A 17,635-nucleotide genomic window follows, 5' to 3' on the forward strand; every position below is an offset into this window, starting at 1 on the left:
AGAGCAAGTACGAGGTTGTTAAGCCACGTTGTCTCTGACATATACGGGCAATTTGCCCCTGTCCATGCCCGCACTGTGCTCGCTCCCAGAAACACAAGGGCATATCAAAAGTGGGGTATACAGCCCTGCCAAGTCAGCGTGTCGCTGTTCACGTAGGTGTTATGTTATGTACGCCGAGAGAGTCACTATGGAAGCGATAAGACGACCTCGCAACCCTTAAGGGGAAGCCACCCATGAAAACACTATGCCCCTCCCCTGGGCAATGTCACCCTTCTTCCCTGCACTCGAGTATGCGACTCGTAAACGCTCAGTCGCCAACTCATCAAGTATCGCTGCATGCCTCGGTGGGGAGGTACCCGACGCAGAAGTGGTGACGAGTTGTGGATCCTGGGACATGCGTCTTGTACACTGCGTACGTATGAAAGGTCAGTACTCGAAGCCAAGAAAGGGGAACTGGACGCACAAGTTTGACGCCGTACCAAGCGCGTACAGTGATACCAAGCGGTGTCGACTCTGAGAGGCATTCCGTCTCGTCCCCGTCCGTCATATCGATAACCATAAGAAACATCTTTAACGACAACGGCAAGTCGCCAGCGGTATACGCCGTCTCAGCAAATTGCAGGGCATATACCGGATTCTGCGGCGCAAGAAGAAGGGCATGTGATAGTGCCTGGAGAGAACAATCATACCTGTGCGTCCCATAAGTTCAGTATGATAGCATGTTTGGATACTAGATGACATACTGGTTGCAACATGCGTAGATATCGGCGAGTTCGAGCCAACCTTCGATATCGGTGTAAAACGTGTCCAGGTATTGTGACAACTCAGAAATGACCTCTTCCGTTTGTCCCATCCTGCGTAGAACAGAAATCCTCCGCTTCCATACTGCCTTGAGTCACGCAAGAAGACCAAATCAGTCAACCACCTAGCCGTAGCAGAGAGATACGAACGACGTTAGTAGGGTCAGCTTCAAGCAAGTCCGAATAATATTTCAGGGCAGCTTCAGGTGGCTCCGAGGCTTCTAACCGAATCCCTGCGAGACAGTTTACTCGTGGTGACTGGGGAAACTTGTCTGAGAGTTGTCGCAAGCATTGCTGGCAAAACAGCTCTTCAGCCGGTCAAATTAGACCATTCCAAACCCATACGCACGTCTGCCACCTCCAAACGACCAACATCTATGGCTGCGAGTGCGAGCTGTTCCAGGAAGTCCCAAACTAGTGAAAGGGAACTCAGTACGAGGGGGCCTACTCCGGACGCACATAACACAGACCTTCATCACCCATCTTCTTGTGTCCATTTTTCTGTAATATCAAAGTCCCTTCCTCAAAGACTTCTTGCGACGCTCGCTTGTTCCGGGCTCGATACCTGGCGAGCTCTTCCAAGGCGGAATGCACACTCATGGTAGAGAGTAGAATTACGTAAACATACTGCTCGTCACCAGCTGCGATGAAGACCAACACAGTCTCAGAGTAGTACCCATATTCTATTCAGTAGTGCATTTCATACTGACATTGCACCCGGAAACGGGAAGACTTTGAACTAACTCCCACTGCTCAGAAAACTCCTTCTATCTCTATGGGCTGTTCTTCGTTACAGCAGCTGTTACATTCGGGGGGCAACGCGGTTCGCAGATGTCAATCACTTCTGGGTTTTCATACTGTAGCCATTGCCCTTGGCTCGAATCTTGGTGATCGATTCGCAAACATCGAGACGGCTTTGCGTCTTCTCGAAGTACCACAGGCTCTCCGGGAGGGCCCAGACAACGAGGCTCAAGTATCTGTTATCGACACAAGTTTCATGTATGAAACTGCCCCTATGTACGTCACTGACCAACCTCGTTTCGCGAATTGTGCATGCATTGTACGCACCTCCTTCATCTAGCGATGTGTTCGTCCTTCATTGAATTGTGAACAGGTGGAGACGAACCTCCAGCCAGTGGTTCTACTTCACTTGCTGAAGAAAATAGAAGATGTAGTAGGAAGGGTCCCTACGATCCGCAATGGACCGCGTGCTGTAGACCTGGACATCCTGACCTACGATGACGAGAAGATCGATACGCGACCTGAAGACAAGCAACACGATCTGCAGAACCTCACTGGTGAACTAGTCGTCCCTCACCCGCGGCTGGCTGAGAGAGAATTTGTTCTGCGTCCCCTGAACGAGTGAGTCCGTGAACATTGAACGCATGGGATAATTAAACCTGAACGCCGCGAGTAGCATGATACCCGATTTCGTACATCCTGTGCACGGGAAAACTATACGCACGCTCCTTAGCGACATCCTTTCGGTCCGGAGAGTCAATGAGCCTCCTATGCTCAAAGTCCTCCCGTTTCCAAAGTACCCATTTGCTGCTAGTCCCACCCCCTATGGATTCCCTTCAGTACCGCCCACAGTCAAGTACTGGATAGTCAGCTCCATCGATTCGACGGGAACGCCTGGCCCCCACAGGACCCATATTATGGCTACCCTCAATGTCACACCAGACTCTTTTTCCGATGGCTCGATGTATGATACTGTCCCTGCGGCCTTGGAGTACGTAAGAACCTCTGTTGAATCGGGCGCACATATCGTCGACGTCGGTGGATGCTCCACCCGTCCTGGCACGACATTTGTCTCGGAAAACGAGGAAATGGATAGGGTAGTTCCTATCATCAGTGCCATCCGCGCTCAAGAGCGCGAGGACGTCGCGAATGTTTTGATCTCGATCGATACTTTTCGATGGAACGTCGCAGAAGCTGCAGTTCAGGCCGGCGCGAATTGCATAAACGATGTCTACGCTTTCACAGGACCGGATTATCCACTCGTTCAAGCCTCAGCCGAACATTTACTCAAGATGCGTGACGTTGCGCGTCGGCTATCCGTACCTGTCGTTCTCATGCATTCTCGAGGTGGCGATGTACGTTCAAACAAAAATTACAGTCATTACAACGGTGACTTGGTTAGGGCTATCCAAAGTGAACTCGGGGATAAGGTTGAGGCAATCGTTGGGGGTGCCGGGGGTGTACGCAGATGGCTCGTTATTATCGATCCCGGCATCGGCTTCAGCAAACCTGTAGACGCCCAATACGCCTTATTGCGCAATGCAGCATCCATCACTGCCGACAGGCCTGGAAACCGCCTTGTAGGATATCCGTTACTCATTGGCACATCCAAGAAATCATTTTTGGGTGCCCTGTTGAAACGTCCCGATTCGGTGGGGGCCTATAAAGGGAGAGAAACTTCACCTCACGAACGAGTTTGGGCCACAGCTGCTACAGTGGCATGCGCCGTTCAACAAGGCGCGAACGTCGTAAGAGTACACGACGTACTACAGATGCGGGATGTTGTTGCTACATCCTCTGCGATATGGAGTGGGTTGGATTCGTAAACGCTCAGCTGCAGATTCTAGCCTTTTGTACTCGTCTTCTTTGTACTTCTAAAATGTAAACCAAGATATAGGAAATAAACATGGAAAAGCGAGGTCGAAAGTGCTTCTCTCTGTACTTCTTTCATTGTCTCTGGATTCTACAATGCCGTGTGTGGTCACTCCGGCGGCATAGTGCCATATGGACACCGCTTGAGAGCGTGACGTTTCACATCGTCCGTAATAGAACGATACCCACCCACTGTCATTGTGATGTCCACGTCCTATTATTCACGGATAGGACAATGAGGTCGTGAGTACCGGGCTGAATTTCACGACTCACAGCAAGTAAGGATGTCATGACATGCCTACAACCCGCTTCTCCTCCGTGTGACATACCCCAAACCCACAATCGTCCAACTAGTACCGCATCGGCACCAAGGGCAATAGCCTTGAATACATCCGACCCTGTTCGTATCCCAGAATCGAAGAGGATGGTCATCTCTGGAACAGTGGTTCCCGGAACGATCAACGGGAACGAGAAGCCGCAGAAGGTATATCACGTACTCCCACCAACTGCATTAACCACATCCTCAAGGGCGTCCAAGCTGGAAATCGCACCGTCTACCTGGCGCCCGGCATGATTACTGACGACCACACCCGCGTATCCAGCTTCGAGGGCTGCCTGCGCGTCCGCCCCAGCTTGAATACCTTTAAGGAGAAATGGGCGTCCGCCTGAGATGCGGTGCCACTAGTCGAAGAATTTAGAGTTTAGATGAGACCGCATGGATATTGGCAGATCGAATCACCTCCTTTTCGACCCATTTCACTTTGTCCCAAGTATGAGCTTTTCCGTGCCACACGCATTTGTCTATCCAAGTCCCCTTGTCGCGGGAGAGTTCGCTTCCATACTTACGCATGAAAGTCGGGTCGGATTCACCCATTTCATTTCCAGGCTAAGGCCGTTGATCAACCTGATACTCTTCCGAGGGTAATGAGTTATGACATACAGTTCCAGGATAATAGAAGCTGTAGATGTCAGATTAGTACCGTTAGAACCTTGCAGAAAAGCAAGTGCTCACGTGTAATTCGCGGCGTCAATGTCCGTGGGCCGCCAACCAAGTTGCCATGTATCCACGGTAAGCATGCAAACGTCGAATCCAGAGTTCCATGCCCGTGTCAAGAGAGAAATGGTCTGAATGCACCTTGTCATGTTGCAGCAACAGGATGAAACCACGGAACCTACGACGTCATCATCATGACCCATGTACAGTTGGAAAAAGCGTGGGGTTTTGGCTTTCTTGCCACTGTGATCTGTGTTGTGATGTTCCACGGTCGCGGCGCCGGCATCGTTGGCAGCTGCTACATCCTCTATCGATTGAGAGACTGCAGTGGAAAGGCAGTACTGATAATGTCTCACCATGGTCACAATCATGAAACAGGGAGTTAACCTTGCTGGAAATGGCTCACCGGAAGACCAAGTTCTCCTGCAACTTTCGCTGGGACCAATTCGCCCTCTGGGCTGTAGAGTTTGTTGATCCCAATGGGTGCAAACAAGATCGGCGCAGGAACGCGATGGCCAAAGACATCGACTGCAGTGGTCCATCGATGCCGCTCCACGACAATGAGAACAAGGCTCACCAGAAAGATCCCTTGTGGTCGTATCTACGAGCATACGCGGAATTATACGCCAGTGATAAGATGCTTCCCTAAGGGAAGGGTTAAGCGTAGTGTCGATGTCCGTCGAAACCGGCCAGCCTACCTATTGGCGTGGTCTGTCCATGAAAGACCAGCGTTTGAATTTGCATATAAGTATGACCTGCAGTCGAGCGTTTCCGTGGTGGAGGCTTGTAACTGCTTAGGATGAATAGAGAAGAACGGCACTATCGAAGGAAATTATAGGACAATAGGTTAGTGGTGCTGAGCGGGGCTGAACACGTGCGCACTTCCTGTTCCCCGCCCTCCCTGAACACTTGCCTCTGGTAAAGCGAGTAGTGCGGAGACGGACCCTTTGGTTTGTTATCCGGGTCCATAGTTGCCAGGGATGTGTGCAAAATGCAGTCCCCTCATATGCACCATCACACCCATATTGCAGATGACGTTCACTGCATGACGTATGTATCACTTGATACGGTTACCTTCCATTCTGTAGGCGCCCAGTGCAGGCTTTCTCGTCGGGCATATGGTGTAGCTGGTTATCACATCCGCTTAGCATGGCGCTGATTGCGGGGGGTCTCCGGTTCGAGTCCGGATTTGTCCACTTTTTTGCTTGTGAGCCGCATTAGCACAGCCACCCAAGTAATTGCTTGCCAGACAGATACCCTAGCAACTTGAGTTTACCATGTTCCCTTCCTTGCGTGCCCTGGCCTCCCTCGCAAACGTCTCCACGCCCTTCAAACGTTCTTCACTTGGTCTTTTTCATGGCAAGCTGAAGCAATACGGGAATAACGTCCCATTTTCCAAGAAAAAGACTCGTAGAACATGGCTACCCAACGTACAAAACAAACGCCTCATGTCAGAAGCACTGGGTCGTAAGTTGGAACTCAAGGTCACGACACGCGCCCTAAAGACCATAAAGAAGGTGCTTCCCGACCCACCCGTGTCATTCGTTTCAGAATCATCTTATATACATGTTGAAATATAGCACGGTGGTCTTGACCAGTACCTTCTCAAGACAAAGCCAGAACTCCTCGGTTATGAAGGCATGCGTCTTCGAATAACCGTTCGCGAGGCACTGCAGACAGAAGCCGACGCCCAGGCCGAGGCAAAACGCGTGGAAGAGGGGGCTGCTAGATTAGAGAAGGAGAAACAGCTTGCCGAGGAGCAGGCAGCACGACTAGCGAGCCAAAAACAACTCCAAGCTCAGAGGAAGGTGCAAGCGAAAAAGGAACGGAGGAGGTCTGAGTCATTGGCTGGCTCTATCCTTGGTGCTCAGCACAGCTCGTCTCCGCCGAGCGTGTCTGCGCGGTGACAAGTGGACTGCACATTCGCACTGATTGCTACCAAGGTATTCTAAGATTGTTTGTTCCTCCAGGAGGTACACTGTGTAACCAAACCACGTCAATATCGAAGCGATATTACGGGTTATCCTGATCCTTTCCGAGTTATGATCCTTTTCCATGACACATGCCAGTCCCTAACTGCCACCATCAAACCGTTGGTTTCTCTGACGAGACCAGCTCAGCCACGCGCTCCACCAAACATCTCATAACCTCCGTCTTCAATATACCAACTGCAATTACTTCTTCGTGAGAAGCCCTGCCAATTTCAGGCCGATCAATCGGAAGGCCGGCCAGCTGTGAAATGGTTTTCGCATCCACCCGATTATAAGAAAATCATGCCTAACCCACCTCAGCCTTTACCTCGGCCTTGATGCTCCGATATGTGTCGGGTATAACAACCAGGTTCGTAACGAGACTCAAAACTATGACTTCCAGATTTTCCTCGCGTGCCGCAACGACCTCGGGAATGGTACTCATGCCGACGACATGTGCACCAGCACTTCGCAAGAACCGTCCCTCCGCAGGCGTTTCGTAAGCTGGGCCGGAGACCCAGGCGTAGACTCCCTCTGCCAACGCGTCATCTGGAAACTGAAGCTTATGTGCAGCCAAGAATGCAAATCGCCGCAAACGAGTGGAATAAGCGTCACTCAAGGGCAAAAACCGCGGGTATTCTTTAGACATCAAGGGTCCGAATGACGGGCTCATCCCCGTCAAGTTAGGCAGTGCAAAGTGGTCCTGGACAACCACAACTGTGATCCTCATCAGTGAAATTATGTGAAGATGTAAGGCGAGAACTGACTAGTTCCGACGGGTATCTCTGGCGTCAGGGAACCAGCTGCGTTGGTAACTGCGGGAGAATATCACTTCAATATTCTTCTGCTCTTAAGTACAACAAATCTGCGCTCACTGATCACATCCTTGACTCCCAGTCTCTTCATGACCCGAATGCCATAAGTCACTGTCGCTGGCTTGTAACCTTCGTACGGATGGAACTATCTGATACGCGTCAGTTCCCGCTCTGAATCACGGATAGGTAAACGCACACGTCCAAGCATGGCAACGACAGGGTAGTTGTCCTTGCCGATGTAGCCAAAGGCCAGGGCACTTTTCTGTCCCACAACTACGCACCATCGCGATGAGCACTCGGAGGACCATCGACGAACAATCAGTCGCACACCTGTACTGTCCGCGAAACCCTCTAGTTTTGAGTATGATATCTGCACGACATTCTTGAGGCTGGAAACCAGCGTGCTCAGTCCAGACCCGCAGACGATGCCGAGACGGGGGTTATGTAGTCCGGGGTCGGGCACTAGCCTTGTAATCGTGGCAATCGTAGCATCGTACGTGAGACCGGGAGACATGGCTGCAGGAGACGAGGTATTGGGTATACACTGTTCACAAATGTCACTCGAGTATATCAAGCCCTCGAACAGCCTTCTCTATCAGTCAAGACTGCGAACTTTATGCTGTGGTTGTGATAAAATGCGACAGAGATGCAAGTGGGATCAGATCTGGCTCAGACATGCCTGGAAAGGGTGGTGGTAGTATGAGTCGTTTATCAAATCTGACACAGCTTCGGTTGCGTGAATAAGGCTGCCACCACCCATTCATCGGATGATATGTACGGCGACAAGTGGACTATCCCGCGCAATTTCTCACATCAATCCCAAGGCCTCCATGCCTTCTCATACGAAGGTGTCGCACATAGAAGGTAGAAGCGGCGCTGAATGGGGAGAATAAGGAATCCTGGATGGAATATATTGAGTGTAAAGATAGCGAGGGCGACCATTCCGCCATTCAGGACATCTGCATAGACCCAGGTTAGCTAGGAAGCGGATAACGATCCAAAGTGTCAAACGCACTGAAACATAGCCGTGCGGAGGTAATTCGTCCATTTCACCCGTCTATCAATTCCACAGTCCTGCGGCAATACAACACCGAGGTCACCATTTCTTATATGACCCGGTAATAGTCATGAACATATTCTACACAGATCTGACCGTTTCATGCTCCCGTGACCTCAGAAGTGGTCTAGGGACAGTACTCATGAGTGGCTCCACAGGCTATCACAAAGAACCACTAGATAAATTGACGACGGACGGGATCACACCTTCATGCCAGCCCCATGCGTTGCTTGATGTCTTTCATCGTGGCGCTGGAATACACTATGGCTTTGGATGCACCTTTCCGTGCGACCTCGTCGAGGAATGCCTTTTCGCGTCCTAATCCTCTCGAGCTCCGACCTAGGACCTTTGAGCAATTCTTCGACCGCATCTGCGACGTCATTTTTCAGCTGTCCGTGTCCTTTGGTTGCGTACATCTCCGCAATGTCTTGTACATTACTCTCGGTGCATGCAGCAAGGATGGTTAAGAGGTTAGGATGTTCCTGGACGAGAGATAGGATCGTACGTGACACCCAGTATCGAGTCAGTCACGGCAGCACGGATCTTAGACTTGATCTGAGACGCGGTATCCGTCAAGAGGATACGAGACGCCGTGTCCGGTGATGACTTGGACATCTTGGATGTCGGGTCTCTGAGCGACAGTATTCGTTTCGACAGGCGCTGTTGCAAGTCGCTGTCTAGTGGGCTACAGATGAAATCGCTCCTCACTTACCATTGAGGTATATAGGAAGGGGGAATAATGGCTTTTCTCCTTTGAACGTACGATTGAATGTTTCCGCAAGATCTCGTGTTAGTTCTATGTGTTGTTGTTGATCTTCTCCAACGGGAACATGGGTAGCCCTATAGGCACAATAAGTCAGCAAACCTGTCGACAGGATGCGCTCGGTTCCGACCTGTATACGAGTATGTCCGCAGCTTGAAGAACAGGATACGTGAACAAGCCCGAGTTCAAAAGCGATTCGTCCACTTCGGTCTCTGAGGTGGCATTCCTAGAAGTGGCCAACCGAGACTGAGATGGCATCAGATGATTGACTCGGTAGGCGATAACGATGCATTCACCTTCCATGTTGTCATTCGACGCAGTTTGCCAACCGGGGTCAAGCAGTTCAGGATCCAGCACAGTTCTACGTGGTGTGAATTCTAACAGGTGGATCAGCTACACGGACATGCTTTGAGAAATCGCTACTTACGTGGTCTTGGTGAAATAGAATGGATTGTTCGGGGTCGAGCCCTATAGCCAACAAAACTGCCAACATGTCATCTCTGGACGACCGTAGCACAGCGGGATCTTGGGGCAAAGTCAGCGCATGCCATCCGACGATAGAGAAGAGCAATGTGTCGCCGGGGTCTGCTGTCTTTTGTAGTTTAACCCAGTTAGAGAGGGCTCCGAGGTAATTTCCGAGCTGTATTGCCAGCGCTGTCAGAGTGTTGAGTATCCGGACAGAGAACAGCTAAACTGACATGGGGAATGCCTGTCGGCTGAATACCAGACAAAACAACGCGTTTCTGAGACGGTTTTGTCGACTGTGAGATCTGTCTGTAGTCGGCTTGGGCGATGGCTGATGCGGCGCCGCAGAGTTGCTCGTTGACATGCGCGCAACATGCCAAGTCCCAATTGGTAAAACCCAATTCTCAGTCGTCATACGTTGGACGCCATCATGGACGACGGATACCAAATGCTAGACAACGACAACTACGAGGACGTCACGGCTCTGTTTGAACAAGCCAGTCAAGGTAAAGTGGATTCAAAGTTCTTGCCATCCCAAATGATCACAATCGATCTTTTGCAGATATGCAACCTGGTACTTTACTGTTCGATAAAGACTTTTCGTTGCACGACTCCATGGCCGCTTTCGAAGTATGTCCACGTTGATTTTCCCATCGATACCACACTCGCCGATGCTTGACAGATTGGCGAGCCCCGCTTTGACAGTGGTCTCTCGCTTTTGGATGACTCGCGACCACCCTTCGATTCCCTCACGCCGCTCTTACCAGAGGAGGTTTGCTGGATAATCGATCGTGCATTTTCTTGCGAGGTGTGTCCGTTACCCGCTTTTATATTCCAAGTTTGGTTCTGAGACATCACCGCTCAGATGGCATGGCATGCTGGTTGCACTCTCTCACAGACGGTCTTTTCTTTCTTATACGTCCACGCCTTGCCTAACATGGATCCGGATACAATCGCCCAATCGCACCATGGTGAATATGACAGAGCAAGGCCGATCGAGCTTGTCAGTGTCGTTCTCAGAGCCTCGGTACTTGGGCTGCTGAAGTGTTGTGATCTCGCATGGAGGGAGCTCATCAAGGGAAACGTTTATGACGTTCGTCTGTGCATGAATTCCTCCGTTACTCATACCTCACCCTCTTCTTCAGTCTGAGGACTGGCAGAGCGAGAAATGTGATGTACCAATGTCCGAAACGTATCCTGTAAGTCGCATCTTGGGCATCCTGGACGAAGCCTGTATTTGGATTCGAAATTCCTCCCGAGGTGAGTGATGAAACTACTAAATACAAGCACCTCGTAACACGTTCGAGTTAGTCCGGTCGACGTGGAGGACTGCGCTTTTCCACCGCCTCGTCCTGCGAAAGGTCATACTCGGTGCTCGTTGCATCCCCTTTCTGACCCCACAGTAGACGCTCGTCGAACTCTTGTCAGCCCTGCTGTCAAAGGATTACTTCCGTTTTCAACCACTCGTTGAGACGGCCCGCACTATGCTGCAGCATGTGCGCGCTTCTCCTCCGCCTCCTCCTCGACCATCCTCCCCCGCACTGTGCGTGTTTGATCCGCAGTTCCCGCGAGTCCTCGTGTCTGCGATTCCTCTCCACCCAATACAGCTACCAGATCAAAGCAGCGTATGGGATACGTTAACAGGCCTTCTCGACTCTGTAGAGCAACTCGCCATCCTGACCGAGATACCCGATCTCTCTACGTGGGACGTAAGTATTTATCTTTCTTGTCTAGATCATCACACTTAGCGCAGTGCACACTAGGTCGTTGGCACGCTTCGTATCTGGCAGCCTAAGCCGAATCAATCTTTGGCTTACATCCGGTCCGCTTTCCAGGTATGCTCGCCTTTTTTAACAATTTTCTATCGATGCCAACCGACGTCACGTTGTGCAGTCAGCTATTTATGAAAACGGAATTATTTTAAACAAATTTCTTCAGAAACATGCAGTGGACTGTTTTTTCATGGAAGCATTGCAGATATCTTATGATTCATTTATTTCTTCTTTTCAAACCCAATGGGTTGGTCCGGATTCTTTGCCACTGGGACATATCGAACGAACCATCACTCAGGTACGATTGATCGATTTTGATGACACCCGCGTGGTACTGAGGGGGCGGAGTAGCTCGTGGTTGGTCGCATCAAGTCGCACTGGTATAATCCTTCGCGGCGACGGAGATATTGCATGAAGTCGTTATTTGATTGGCACGAGTTGTATGCACTTCTGACAGATGTTCAGAAGCATCTGGCCCCTATTGTAAGTAATATCGCAGAATTATTCACTTTCTCTCCGCATTAACGATGTTCTCAGCAGTCCGGAATAGATGTCGTTGGGAAGCTGCGACCCGTGGTACTCATGTATAGATTCGAAACGATTCGCGAAATTGTTCTATCCGGGTTTCAGCTCTCACTCTACTCTGCCAACGAGCGCCCTTTCGCGTACTGGTACCTCGCACAGGTGCTAGAGCAGCATCTTGCCTGTTCCGATGAGATAATCGATGTACTCCCGAGTAAGTAGCAAGTTTGCGACGTCGCTGTATATGCTATTAAAGGTAGCAGTAGATTCTGTTCCACATTTCGAGTTCCAGTTCCGTGCAAGGTATTTGACGGCTTTACAAGCGCTTTCATTCACCCTATTCGCCGTACGCATTTTTCTGCTTCATCCCCTGCCATTGACTGACTGCTGATACCAGGTGACCGTCAAGACGATGGGCTCTTCGTGGGAACGGCTGAGGCTCAACTTTCTACGTCGCTACAAGTGGGCGTTCGTGCACGAATATGCGGATATTGACATCCCTCCTGTTGGTCACCCTAACTTCCTCATCTTTGCCACCAATTGCAGTGCAATCTTGCAGGTGCGTTCAACAGCGTAGGCAATTCGGTTGTAGATTGGGCCTGATGCGTGTTGGGACAGGACAAAGAGTTCTCGCCTGTTGAGCAGGTCGAACTCGCAGAACGACTCCTTACGGAGTCCAATACAGCACTTGGCCAAATGGCAGGACCATGGACTCTAGATCGGAAGGAGGTATAGAAAACCTCTGTTTCGCCGAAACTAGGAGACTGACGTTCTCCCGATTTTCTTTCTAGTTCGTGTCAAAAATGGTGGGTGGGTGTCGTGATTTGAGGAGCTTACCGAAGAGTATGGACGAATTGCGGACGTGGGACGTTGGGCAATTAGTTTGGGATCCGGAGGTGCAGCCCTGGTTTCCATTTATGCGGAATTGCTCGTAGGTTGGACTGTAAGCTCCTTAGCACACAGCGTTGCCTGAGCTGGTAGTTATTTGCTGTCGCTGACTCCTCTCATACATATGCTTTTATCTGGTGGGGTTTGTTTGTGTTCGTCCGACTGAAATTGGACGTGTCCGGAAGAATGGCTGTGGTTTTACCTCATCTTAGCACCGAACTTTACAGCTGACGTCGATCGGGTCTAGGTAAACTTGGCTTTCAATACCTCATTCACTCTGGGCTACCGCTTATTAGATATGTTCTTTTTACCCGGGAAGCGGTTCGCGCTCGAATAGTGTTCCGCTGGCACCCGTGCGCCGCATTTGCCGGAAGCAATAAACAAAAACAGTCTCGTGATATTCCTGATTGTAAGAGTTCCAAATAGGACGATTCTGGGCAAAGGCAAGCATAAACAGGGCATCATCAGAATTGGACGGAAGCAAGTAACATATGTTAGGCTCGGGCATGCGATCGAGATGGGTGAGTAGGTAGCATTTCGTTACGACGCTGAATGCAAGAGATCGTTCCAAGTACTTTCCCTCCACTTTTACACCGAGTGCAACTGTTCCCCGCGAATGAACTTGGGTGAATATCTCTAACGCAGCAGCTGGCTGAAAAGCGGGCTGCAATTTTGTTTAACCCGTCGTGACGCAAAACCAGGTGATGGACGAGCACTTACCACTTCGTGACCAGCGCCAAAGACCCTCCTGTAGAGATGGAACATCGTGAACCGATGGTCATTTATACTTGATAGGAGGGGATGGCACGTACGCAAAGGTGAAGTTGTCCACATTTGCCACTGAGGCAATAGGTGTTCCATCGAGGGTTATATTGGTAAGAAGGGTGTTATTTAGCTCTTCCTTTCCGTACCAGTCCATCGCAAGAACAACTGCATAATTCTGGAAGCGGCCAAACGGTCATTCCATGTGTGAGGAATCAGTTAGTTGTCTACTTACACCAACCCAGTTGCATCTAGCTCACGCAGGCGGTCAGGGGACTAAGGAAAACAGAAATAGCAGGCTCACATGATGTCAGTATCACCAGCCTTGGCGAGCGATGCTGGATCAGAGGCTGCCAAACACGAAGGTGCCATAACATACCCATATCAAGGTCTTCAATCCAGAGTTGGCTAGCTGAGACAGCTCTGGCAACCAGGTTCGGGCAAACTAGGAACAGAAAAAGACTATGAGCTTAACGATTCGGGCCCCATATCCACTAGCACCCTCACATCGCCGGTATTAATAATCTTATAATATTGCCTGTTTGGACATTCTTTGTAAGTAGTCTCGGCACCAATCTGCTTCTTCACACTCTCAATTGAGAGGTACTTGACGTAGTATTTAGGAGGAAATAGGGCTGAAGAATTCTGACGGAGGTCATACGGATCATAGTTACCAATGGCCGCAGTCAATACGTAGTTCTCCTATAGTCCGGTTCTAAGTGAGGTCATAATAGAACCAGTGAAGTACATACACAGTAGTTGTAGGCATTGAGGCAAACTGAATCCGAGGCGGTGGAATTTCCAGCAGCGTAGCAAGCTTGCTCTTGTTGCACGCAGCCGCCTTCACCCCACAGGGCTTGGGAGATGTTTGCCAAAACTGCGTCCGAGAGGAGTTGCCCGTATCCAGGGGCATTCTCCGCAAACGTGTAGTAAGCAATGTTTTGAATCAGGGGATCGATCCATCCACTAAAGAGTTTAAGTTGGGGTTTGGACGATCGCAAAACACTTACTCGTTGATTAATAACGCAGTGACTGCGATTGGCTCTGCGTCAAGAGTGCCATCCACGATCTTTGCATTTTGTTGGTCGAAATAGGTGACAAAAGCAGGACCGTAATGACCGCCATAACTCTCAGTTGCAAACACGAACCTGACGGTGAATGTTTACTTCCAGACATCATCAAGGCCGGTCGGACAGAAGAGGCGTACTCGCGACTGCTATACTTGGCAAACGCTTGACTCTCAAAGAGGACTTGGAAAACCTGCCAGACGAAAGGTGCCGCCGCCTCCGTACTGTTCACTGTGTCGGTGCCATAGGAGAAACCCGTTCCGATAGGCTGGTCGATATAGATCACTTCGGAGAAGAGAAGTTTGGGATACCTTAATATCAGCGTGCACTGGGTCTAATTATACGTACTATTGCTCACGTTGTTCCAACTTCAGAGGACAATTACTCAGCAACACGTTACCGCTTAAACGGCGACTCGGTACATCACCTGTACGGGTTTAGATAGGTCGTTTCCCCATCTGGATTGACCTTGCAAGGCCCGTTTTCTGAGGAAAAACCTTCAGCACTCCACAGTAGTACTGCTTTCCAGTACCCTTTACCTTGGAAAAGACCTATCATGGACGAACATCCTGGCCCACCATTTATCCTAAGTTGCAGTCAGTGTGTCAGCATCTGTGAAGCAACGGAACAGAGTGCCCCACCAGAGAGTGAAGGGTGCCGTCTCGGGCGAGTTGTGTGCCTCAAAGAACCAAAACCACTGTGTCGACGTCAGCCATGGACCCGTCATGCCAACAAGGAAGTCCAACTTTACCATGGACATATTCTTCCCCACCTCAACATATCCAGAATATTGTGTTACGTTCGGCGTAGTCTCACAGATACCAGAGTCCATGACATAGCGCAGGTCTGTGCCACTGAACTTGGTGGAGGTGAACTGGACATATGATGACGCTGCGTCTCGGCCAAAAATGCTGGTTCTGGCGAAAGCGGCGCTCGCGAGCGCCGTGATAATACTGGGCAAAATCAGGGTTGTAAGTCGCATGCTGCCTCTAACGGGGGACCCGAAGGTGTACCCAGTCTCGAGTAGGGTGCAGCCCTATAAGTAATCTGGCTGAGTGTCCAGTATCTAATCCGTATGTGGCCATGCGCGGCAATGCGAGATAGCGTCAACCTATCATGGCATCGAAATATAGCGGCGACACACACGTACTCCCTCAAAAACAAACATTGATGCCGTTGTGGAGGCAGGACAAAAAAATTTACCGGGCATCATGCAGTTCACCGAAACCCTTTGATCGGCCGCCTTGCAGAGGGGAATCTGAGGCAACTCGGAAGAGATCACAAGGTGCGCATCTATTGATAAATTTGTACAAATCAGCGTATTTCCACTCGGTTCTTTCACATAACATATCGGTTGGAAGAGGAATAGAGCGGCATGAAATGAAAACGGCCTCCTAATATTCCCGACAACGGTAAGGATTCCAGTCAGCAGAGTTCGAATCAAGCGCGTCGCTCGTGGTGAGTTTGTTGTCTGGTTAGAGACAGCGGCGTTGTGGACAGCTTGTCGCAAATTTATTTGGTCCGTTGTCACGTGCCCCCATTGTAAGCAGCATGTAATGGACCACTTGCCATTATAATGGTCAGGTTTGGCTAGATTATAGCAAATATGTGATATTTTATCTAAGATATAGTGCAAATGTGTAAAATATTATGTACAAATACCCATTTTTGGCAATCTTTCAATGACACATGGGTGGCATTGGCATGGCTTATAACGGAAGTGTGAACAGCCACCCTTAACATGTATTATAAGGTTCTTATCACGTGCCCAAGAAATTTGCGACATGTCTATTTTCCCGTTTTGGCATTTCATTTGTCGTCTGAAGTCAAGTCAGGTCCATATCATGCGGTGACACTCTACGAGGCACACGACTCACTGGGACCATCTACGACGTGAAACGGGAAACGCAGAACTTAACGACCAAGATGGTTCGGATGAAGTGTTCCCACAGCACCAAAAAGAGATGGTGACTGTGAAGACTGACACCAAATGCTATGACGGAGACGAAGTCCAGACCACCCAGGGAACCTAAAGTGATACCCCAGAACTTAGAAGCACCTCATCCGACCTTGGAGAGATGGAGAGAGGCATACAATGCAGTCAAAGAAATGCGTTTATGGGTAACCGCCCCGGTGGATACGACGGCCTGTGACCAGGCGGCTTGGTGGAAGGAGCAGACCAGATGGTACGTCCATCCATCAAGTCCTAGCTGCCCAGCTACGTCTTGTGTGAACCACTTTCTGGTTGCTTACCTCAAAAGAAGAACAAGTGCTTTGCTACTCTCATTTCGCTAATGCTTTCGTCTCAGACAAAGGACGAAGTCATGCATACCGCAGTGACGAGAGTACGTACGGCAGTGGGTGAGTCACTTTCTGAAGACGCTGTCATAGCTGCAGAGGAGGCTATCATTTCAGAGGTCATATCTAAGATCCGATTCGGAGACGGAAAATGCAGTGCATGTTACCGGCTTCTTTGGGATCATGTGCTAAAGATGTGACGGATATATTAAGCAGGCAGCTCAACGACTACGCAACAACCCTGATTCGGACGTACCAAAGACGGTGGACGGGCTATGTTCGCTCCTGGGCTTTAGACCCAAGTTGCCATTTCTTGCACTTCGGGTAGCATGGAACCTATGAGGTGCTACGACCACACCCCTTTCATCCACTCACGACATATCCAAGAAATCTCGGAATTGAGTAGATGTTCGTGTTCACAGAATAACTAACTGACTGGGTTGGCACCGGGTGCCAACGAAGAATCCCGCAGAGACGAGATATGTGTTACACATGACACTCTTTTCACAGGTCGTGCCTCCATTTGACGTGAATCATCTACAGGCTGAAACGATCTAAACTGTTCGCATAATTCAAACTAGAAGATAGGGCCGTTAGGGACGGCAGGTACCTTGTTTACGGATGCGACATAGATCTCCATAATTTACATGCAAGATTTCGATGTCTAAAGATCATATACCACTCATCGCTCCGTTGTCAACTCCTCTGTCTCCGCAGCGTCTCCCCGTCCTTGTTCGCAAGTACGCGGTGCGGTAGTGCATTGACACTGGGCTTGGACGGGCTAAGCTTACAATCCTACATAATTCCATGCCCACAATTCATTGCCACCATGATTTGGATCGGACTTTG

The 17,635-nt window shown here is 50.0% G+C and overlaps 9 protein-coding genes and 1 non-coding gene across 10 annotated transcripts; 5 read left to right on the plus strand and 5 right to left on the minus strand.

Annotated features, from left to right (window-relative positions):
* Positions 1-3: 3 nt before the first annotated feature.
* Positions 4-1,434, minus strand: F5J12DRAFT_816375 (TPR-like protein). Its single transcript, XM_051745077.1, has 6 exons — positions 1,271-1,434; positions 1,150-1,214; positions 951-1,094; positions 744-889; positions 464-689; positions 4-408 (listed from the first exon to the last, which is right to left on the minus strand). Exons 1-6 carry the CDS (start codon positions 1,398-1,400, stop codon positions 217-219), a joined length of 903 nt encoding a protein of 300 aa, XP_051602216.1. The 5' UTR covers positions 1,401-1,434; the 3' UTR covers positions 4-216.
* On the plus strand, positions 1,271-3,627 carry F5J12DRAFT_520103 (Dihydropteroate synthase-like protein). The gene is made up of 3 exons (XM_051739837.1): positions 1,271-1,860; positions 1,915-2,162; positions 2,218-3,627. Exons 1-3 carry the CDS (start codon positions 1,576-1,578, stop codon positions 3,365-3,367), a joined length of 1,683 nt encoding a protein of 560 aa, XP_051602217.1. The 5' UTR covers positions 1,271-1,575; the 3' UTR covers positions 3,368-3,627.
* On the minus strand, positions 3,523-5,376 carry F5J12DRAFT_904473 (FMN-dependent dehydrogenase; the record flags this gene model as incomplete). The annotated part of the gene is made up of 11 exons (XM_051748530.1): positions 3,523-3,627; positions 3,687-3,847; positions 3,911-4,094; positions 4,153-4,299; positions 4,354-4,372; positions 4,426-4,538; positions 4,590-4,748; positions 4,814-4,935; positions 4,985-5,052; positions 5,106-5,226; positions 5,286-5,376. 11 exons carry the CDS (start codon positions 5,374-5,376, stop codon positions 3,523-3,525), a joined length of 1,290 nt encoding a protein of 429 aa, XP_051602218.1.
* Positions 5,377-5,519: 143 nt separating this feature from the next.
* On the plus strand, positions 5,520-5,603 carry F5J12DRAFT_t76. Its single transcript has one exon. It is a non-coding gene; the product is annotated as a tRNA-Ala (tRNA).
* A 43-nt stretch (positions 5,604-5,646) lies between these two features.
* Positions 5,647-6,499, plus strand: F5J12DRAFT_520224 (uncharacterized protein). Its single transcript, XM_051739839.1, has 2 exons — positions 5,647-5,924; positions 5,988-6,499. Exons 1-2 carry the CDS (start codon positions 5,685-5,687, stop codon positions 6,312-6,314), a joined length of 567 nt encoding a protein of 188 aa, XP_051602219.1. The 5' UTR covers positions 5,647-5,684; the 3' UTR covers positions 6,315-6,499.
* F5J12DRAFT_520184 (nucleoside phosphorylase domain-containing protein) lies at positions 6,240-8,199 on the minus strand. The gene is made up of 6 exons (XM_051739838.1): positions 7,523-8,199; positions 7,389-7,465; positions 7,253-7,337; positions 7,145-7,192; positions 6,694-7,094; positions 6,240-6,639 (listed from the first exon to the last, which is right to left on the minus strand). Exons 1-6 carry the CDS (start codon positions 7,704-7,706, stop codon positions 6,493-6,495), a joined length of 942 nt encoding a protein of 313 aa, XP_051602220.1. The 5' UTR covers positions 7,707-8,199; the 3' UTR covers positions 6,240-6,492.
* A 521-nt stretch (positions 8,200-8,720) lies between these two features.
* On the minus strand, positions 8,721-9,841 carry F5J12DRAFT_911674 (Aminoacyl-tRNA synthetase; the record flags this gene model as incomplete). Its single annotated transcript, XM_051749046.1, has 6 exons — positions 8,721-8,926; positions 8,962-9,089; positions 9,143-9,258; positions 9,309-9,389; positions 9,440-9,652; positions 9,707-9,841. The coding sequence occupies 6 exons, from the start codon at positions 9,839-9,841 to the stop codon at positions 8,721-8,723; spliced, it is 879 nt and encodes a 292-aa protein (XP_051602221.1).
* Positions 9,842-9,868: 27 nt separating this feature from the next.
* On the plus strand, positions 9,869-12,976 carry F5J12DRAFT_816400 (Mak10 subunit, NatC N-terminal acetyltransferase-domain-containing protein). The gene is made up of 15 exons (XM_051745078.1): positions 9,869-9,983; positions 10,040-10,107; positions 10,160-10,285; positions 10,343-10,570; positions 10,623-10,737; positions 10,789-10,838; positions 10,884-11,186; positions 11,241-11,312; positions 11,371-11,547; positions 11,601-11,732; positions 11,787-11,985; positions 12,038-12,117; positions 12,169-12,330; positions 12,390-12,500; positions 12,563-12,976. Exons 1-15 carry the CDS (start codon positions 9,908-9,910, stop codon positions 12,704-12,706), a joined length of 2,043 nt encoding a protein of 680 aa, XP_051602222.1. The 5' UTR covers positions 9,869-9,907; the 3' UTR covers positions 12,707-12,976.
* A 271-nt stretch (positions 12,977-13,247) lies between these two features.
* On the minus strand, positions 13,248-15,969 carry F5J12DRAFT_969991 (Alpha/Beta hydrolase protein; the record flags this gene model as incomplete). The annotated part of the gene is made up of 14 exons (XM_051750067.1): positions 15,240-15,969; positions 15,130-15,185; positions 15,028-15,074; positions 14,916-14,973; positions 14,629-14,799; positions 14,432-14,569; positions 14,174-14,387; positions 13,929-14,123; positions 13,801-13,866; positions 13,726-13,745; positions 13,657-13,672; positions 13,472-13,599; positions 13,380-13,407; positions 13,248-13,280 (listed from the first exon to the last, which is right to left on the minus strand). The coding sequence occupies exons 1-14, from the start codon at positions 15,468-15,470 to the stop codon at positions 13,248-13,250; spliced, it is 1,401 nt and encodes a 466-aa protein (XP_051602223.1). The 5' UTR covers positions 15,471-15,969.
* A 338-nt stretch (positions 15,970-16,307) lies between these two features.
* Positions 16,308-16,943, plus strand: F5J12DRAFT_816435 (uncharacterized protein; the record flags this gene model as incomplete). The annotated part of the gene is made up of 1 exon (XM_051745079.1): positions 16,308-16,943. A coding segment is annotated over exon 1 (215 nt), but the record flags the coding sequence as incomplete, so codon positions are not given.
* Between the last annotated feature and the right edge of the window lie 692 nt (positions 16,944-17,635).

The sequence above is a fragment of the Pisolithus orientalis genome (assembly GCF_024613125.1).
Source record: "Pisolithus orientalis strain OTSU chromosome Unknown F5J12scaffold_7, whole genome shotgun sequence".
Taxonomy (NCBI): Eukaryota; Fungi; Basidiomycota; class Agaricomycetes; order Boletales; family Pisolithaceae; genus Pisolithus; species Pisolithus orientalis.

What these genes read in the sequence shown, in the direction of transcription:
- F5J12DRAFT_816375 (XM_051745077.1), bottom strand. Translation starts at nt 1,400, where the DNA reads ATGAGTGTGCATTCCGCCTTGGAAGAGCTCGCCAGGTATCGAGCCCGG. An exon ending in GTCGTTTGGAGGTGGCAGAC is followed by an intron (nt 1,095 to 1,149) that starts GTGCGTATGGGT and finishes CTGTTTTGCCAG; the next exon opens with CAATGCTTGCGACAACTCTC. An exon ending in CTTGGTACGGCGTCAAACTT is followed by an intron (nt 409 to 463) that starts GTGCGTCCAGTT and finishes ATACGTACGCAG; the next exon opens with TGTACAAGACGCATGTCCCA.
- F5J12DRAFT_520103 (XM_051739837.1), top strand. Translation starts at nt 1,576, where the DNA reads ATGGGCTGTTCTTCGTTACAGCAGCTGTTACATTCGGGGGGCAACGCG. An exon ending in TCGCGAATTGTGCATGCATT is followed by an intron (nt 1,861 to 1,914) that starts GTACGCACCTCC and finishes AATTGTGAACAG; the next exon opens with GTGGAGACGAACCTCCAGCC. An exon ending in GTTCTGCGTCCCCTGAACGA is followed by an intron (nt 2,163 to 2,217) that starts GTGAGTCCGTGA and finishes CGCCGCGAGTAG; the next exon opens with CATGATACCCGATTTCGTAC.
- F5J12DRAFT_520224 (XM_051739839.1), top strand. Translation starts at nt 5,685, where the DNA reads ATGTTCCCTTCCTTGCGTGCCCTGGCCTCCCTCGCAAACGTCTCCACG. An exon ending in CCCTAAAGACCATAAAGAAG is followed by an intron (nt 5,925 to 5,987) that starts GTGCTTCCCGAC and finishes GTTGAAATATAG; the next exon opens with CACGGTGGTCTTGACCAGTA.
- F5J12DRAFT_520184 (XM_051739838.1), bottom strand. Translation starts at nt 7,706, where the DNA reads ATGTCTCCCGGTCTCACGTACGATGCTACGATTGCCACGATTACAAGG. An exon ending in GGGAGTCAAGGATGTGATCA is followed by an intron (nt 7,193 to 7,252) that starts GTGAGCGCAGAT and finishes ATTCTCCCGCAG; the next exon opens with TTACCAACGCAGCTGGTTCC. An exon ending in AGGCCGAGGTAAAGGCTGAG is followed by an intron (nt 6,640 to 6,693) that starts GTGGGTTAGGCA and finishes ACCATTTCACAG; the next exon opens with CTGGCCGGCCTTCCGATTGA.
- F5J12DRAFT_816400 (XM_051745078.1), top strand. Translation starts at nt 9,908, where the DNA reads ATGGACGACGGATACCAAATGCTAGACAACGACAACTACGAGGACGTC. An exon ending in GATTCGAAATTCCTCCCGAG is followed by an intron (nt 10,738 to 10,788) that starts GTGAGTGATGAA and finishes CGTTCGAGTTAG; the next exon opens with TCCGGTCGACGTGGAGGACT. An exon ending in GATAATCGATGTACTCCCGA is followed by an intron (nt 11,986 to 12,037) that starts GTAAGTAGCAAG and finishes AGGTAGCAGTAG; the next exon opens with ATTCTGTTCCACATTTCGAG.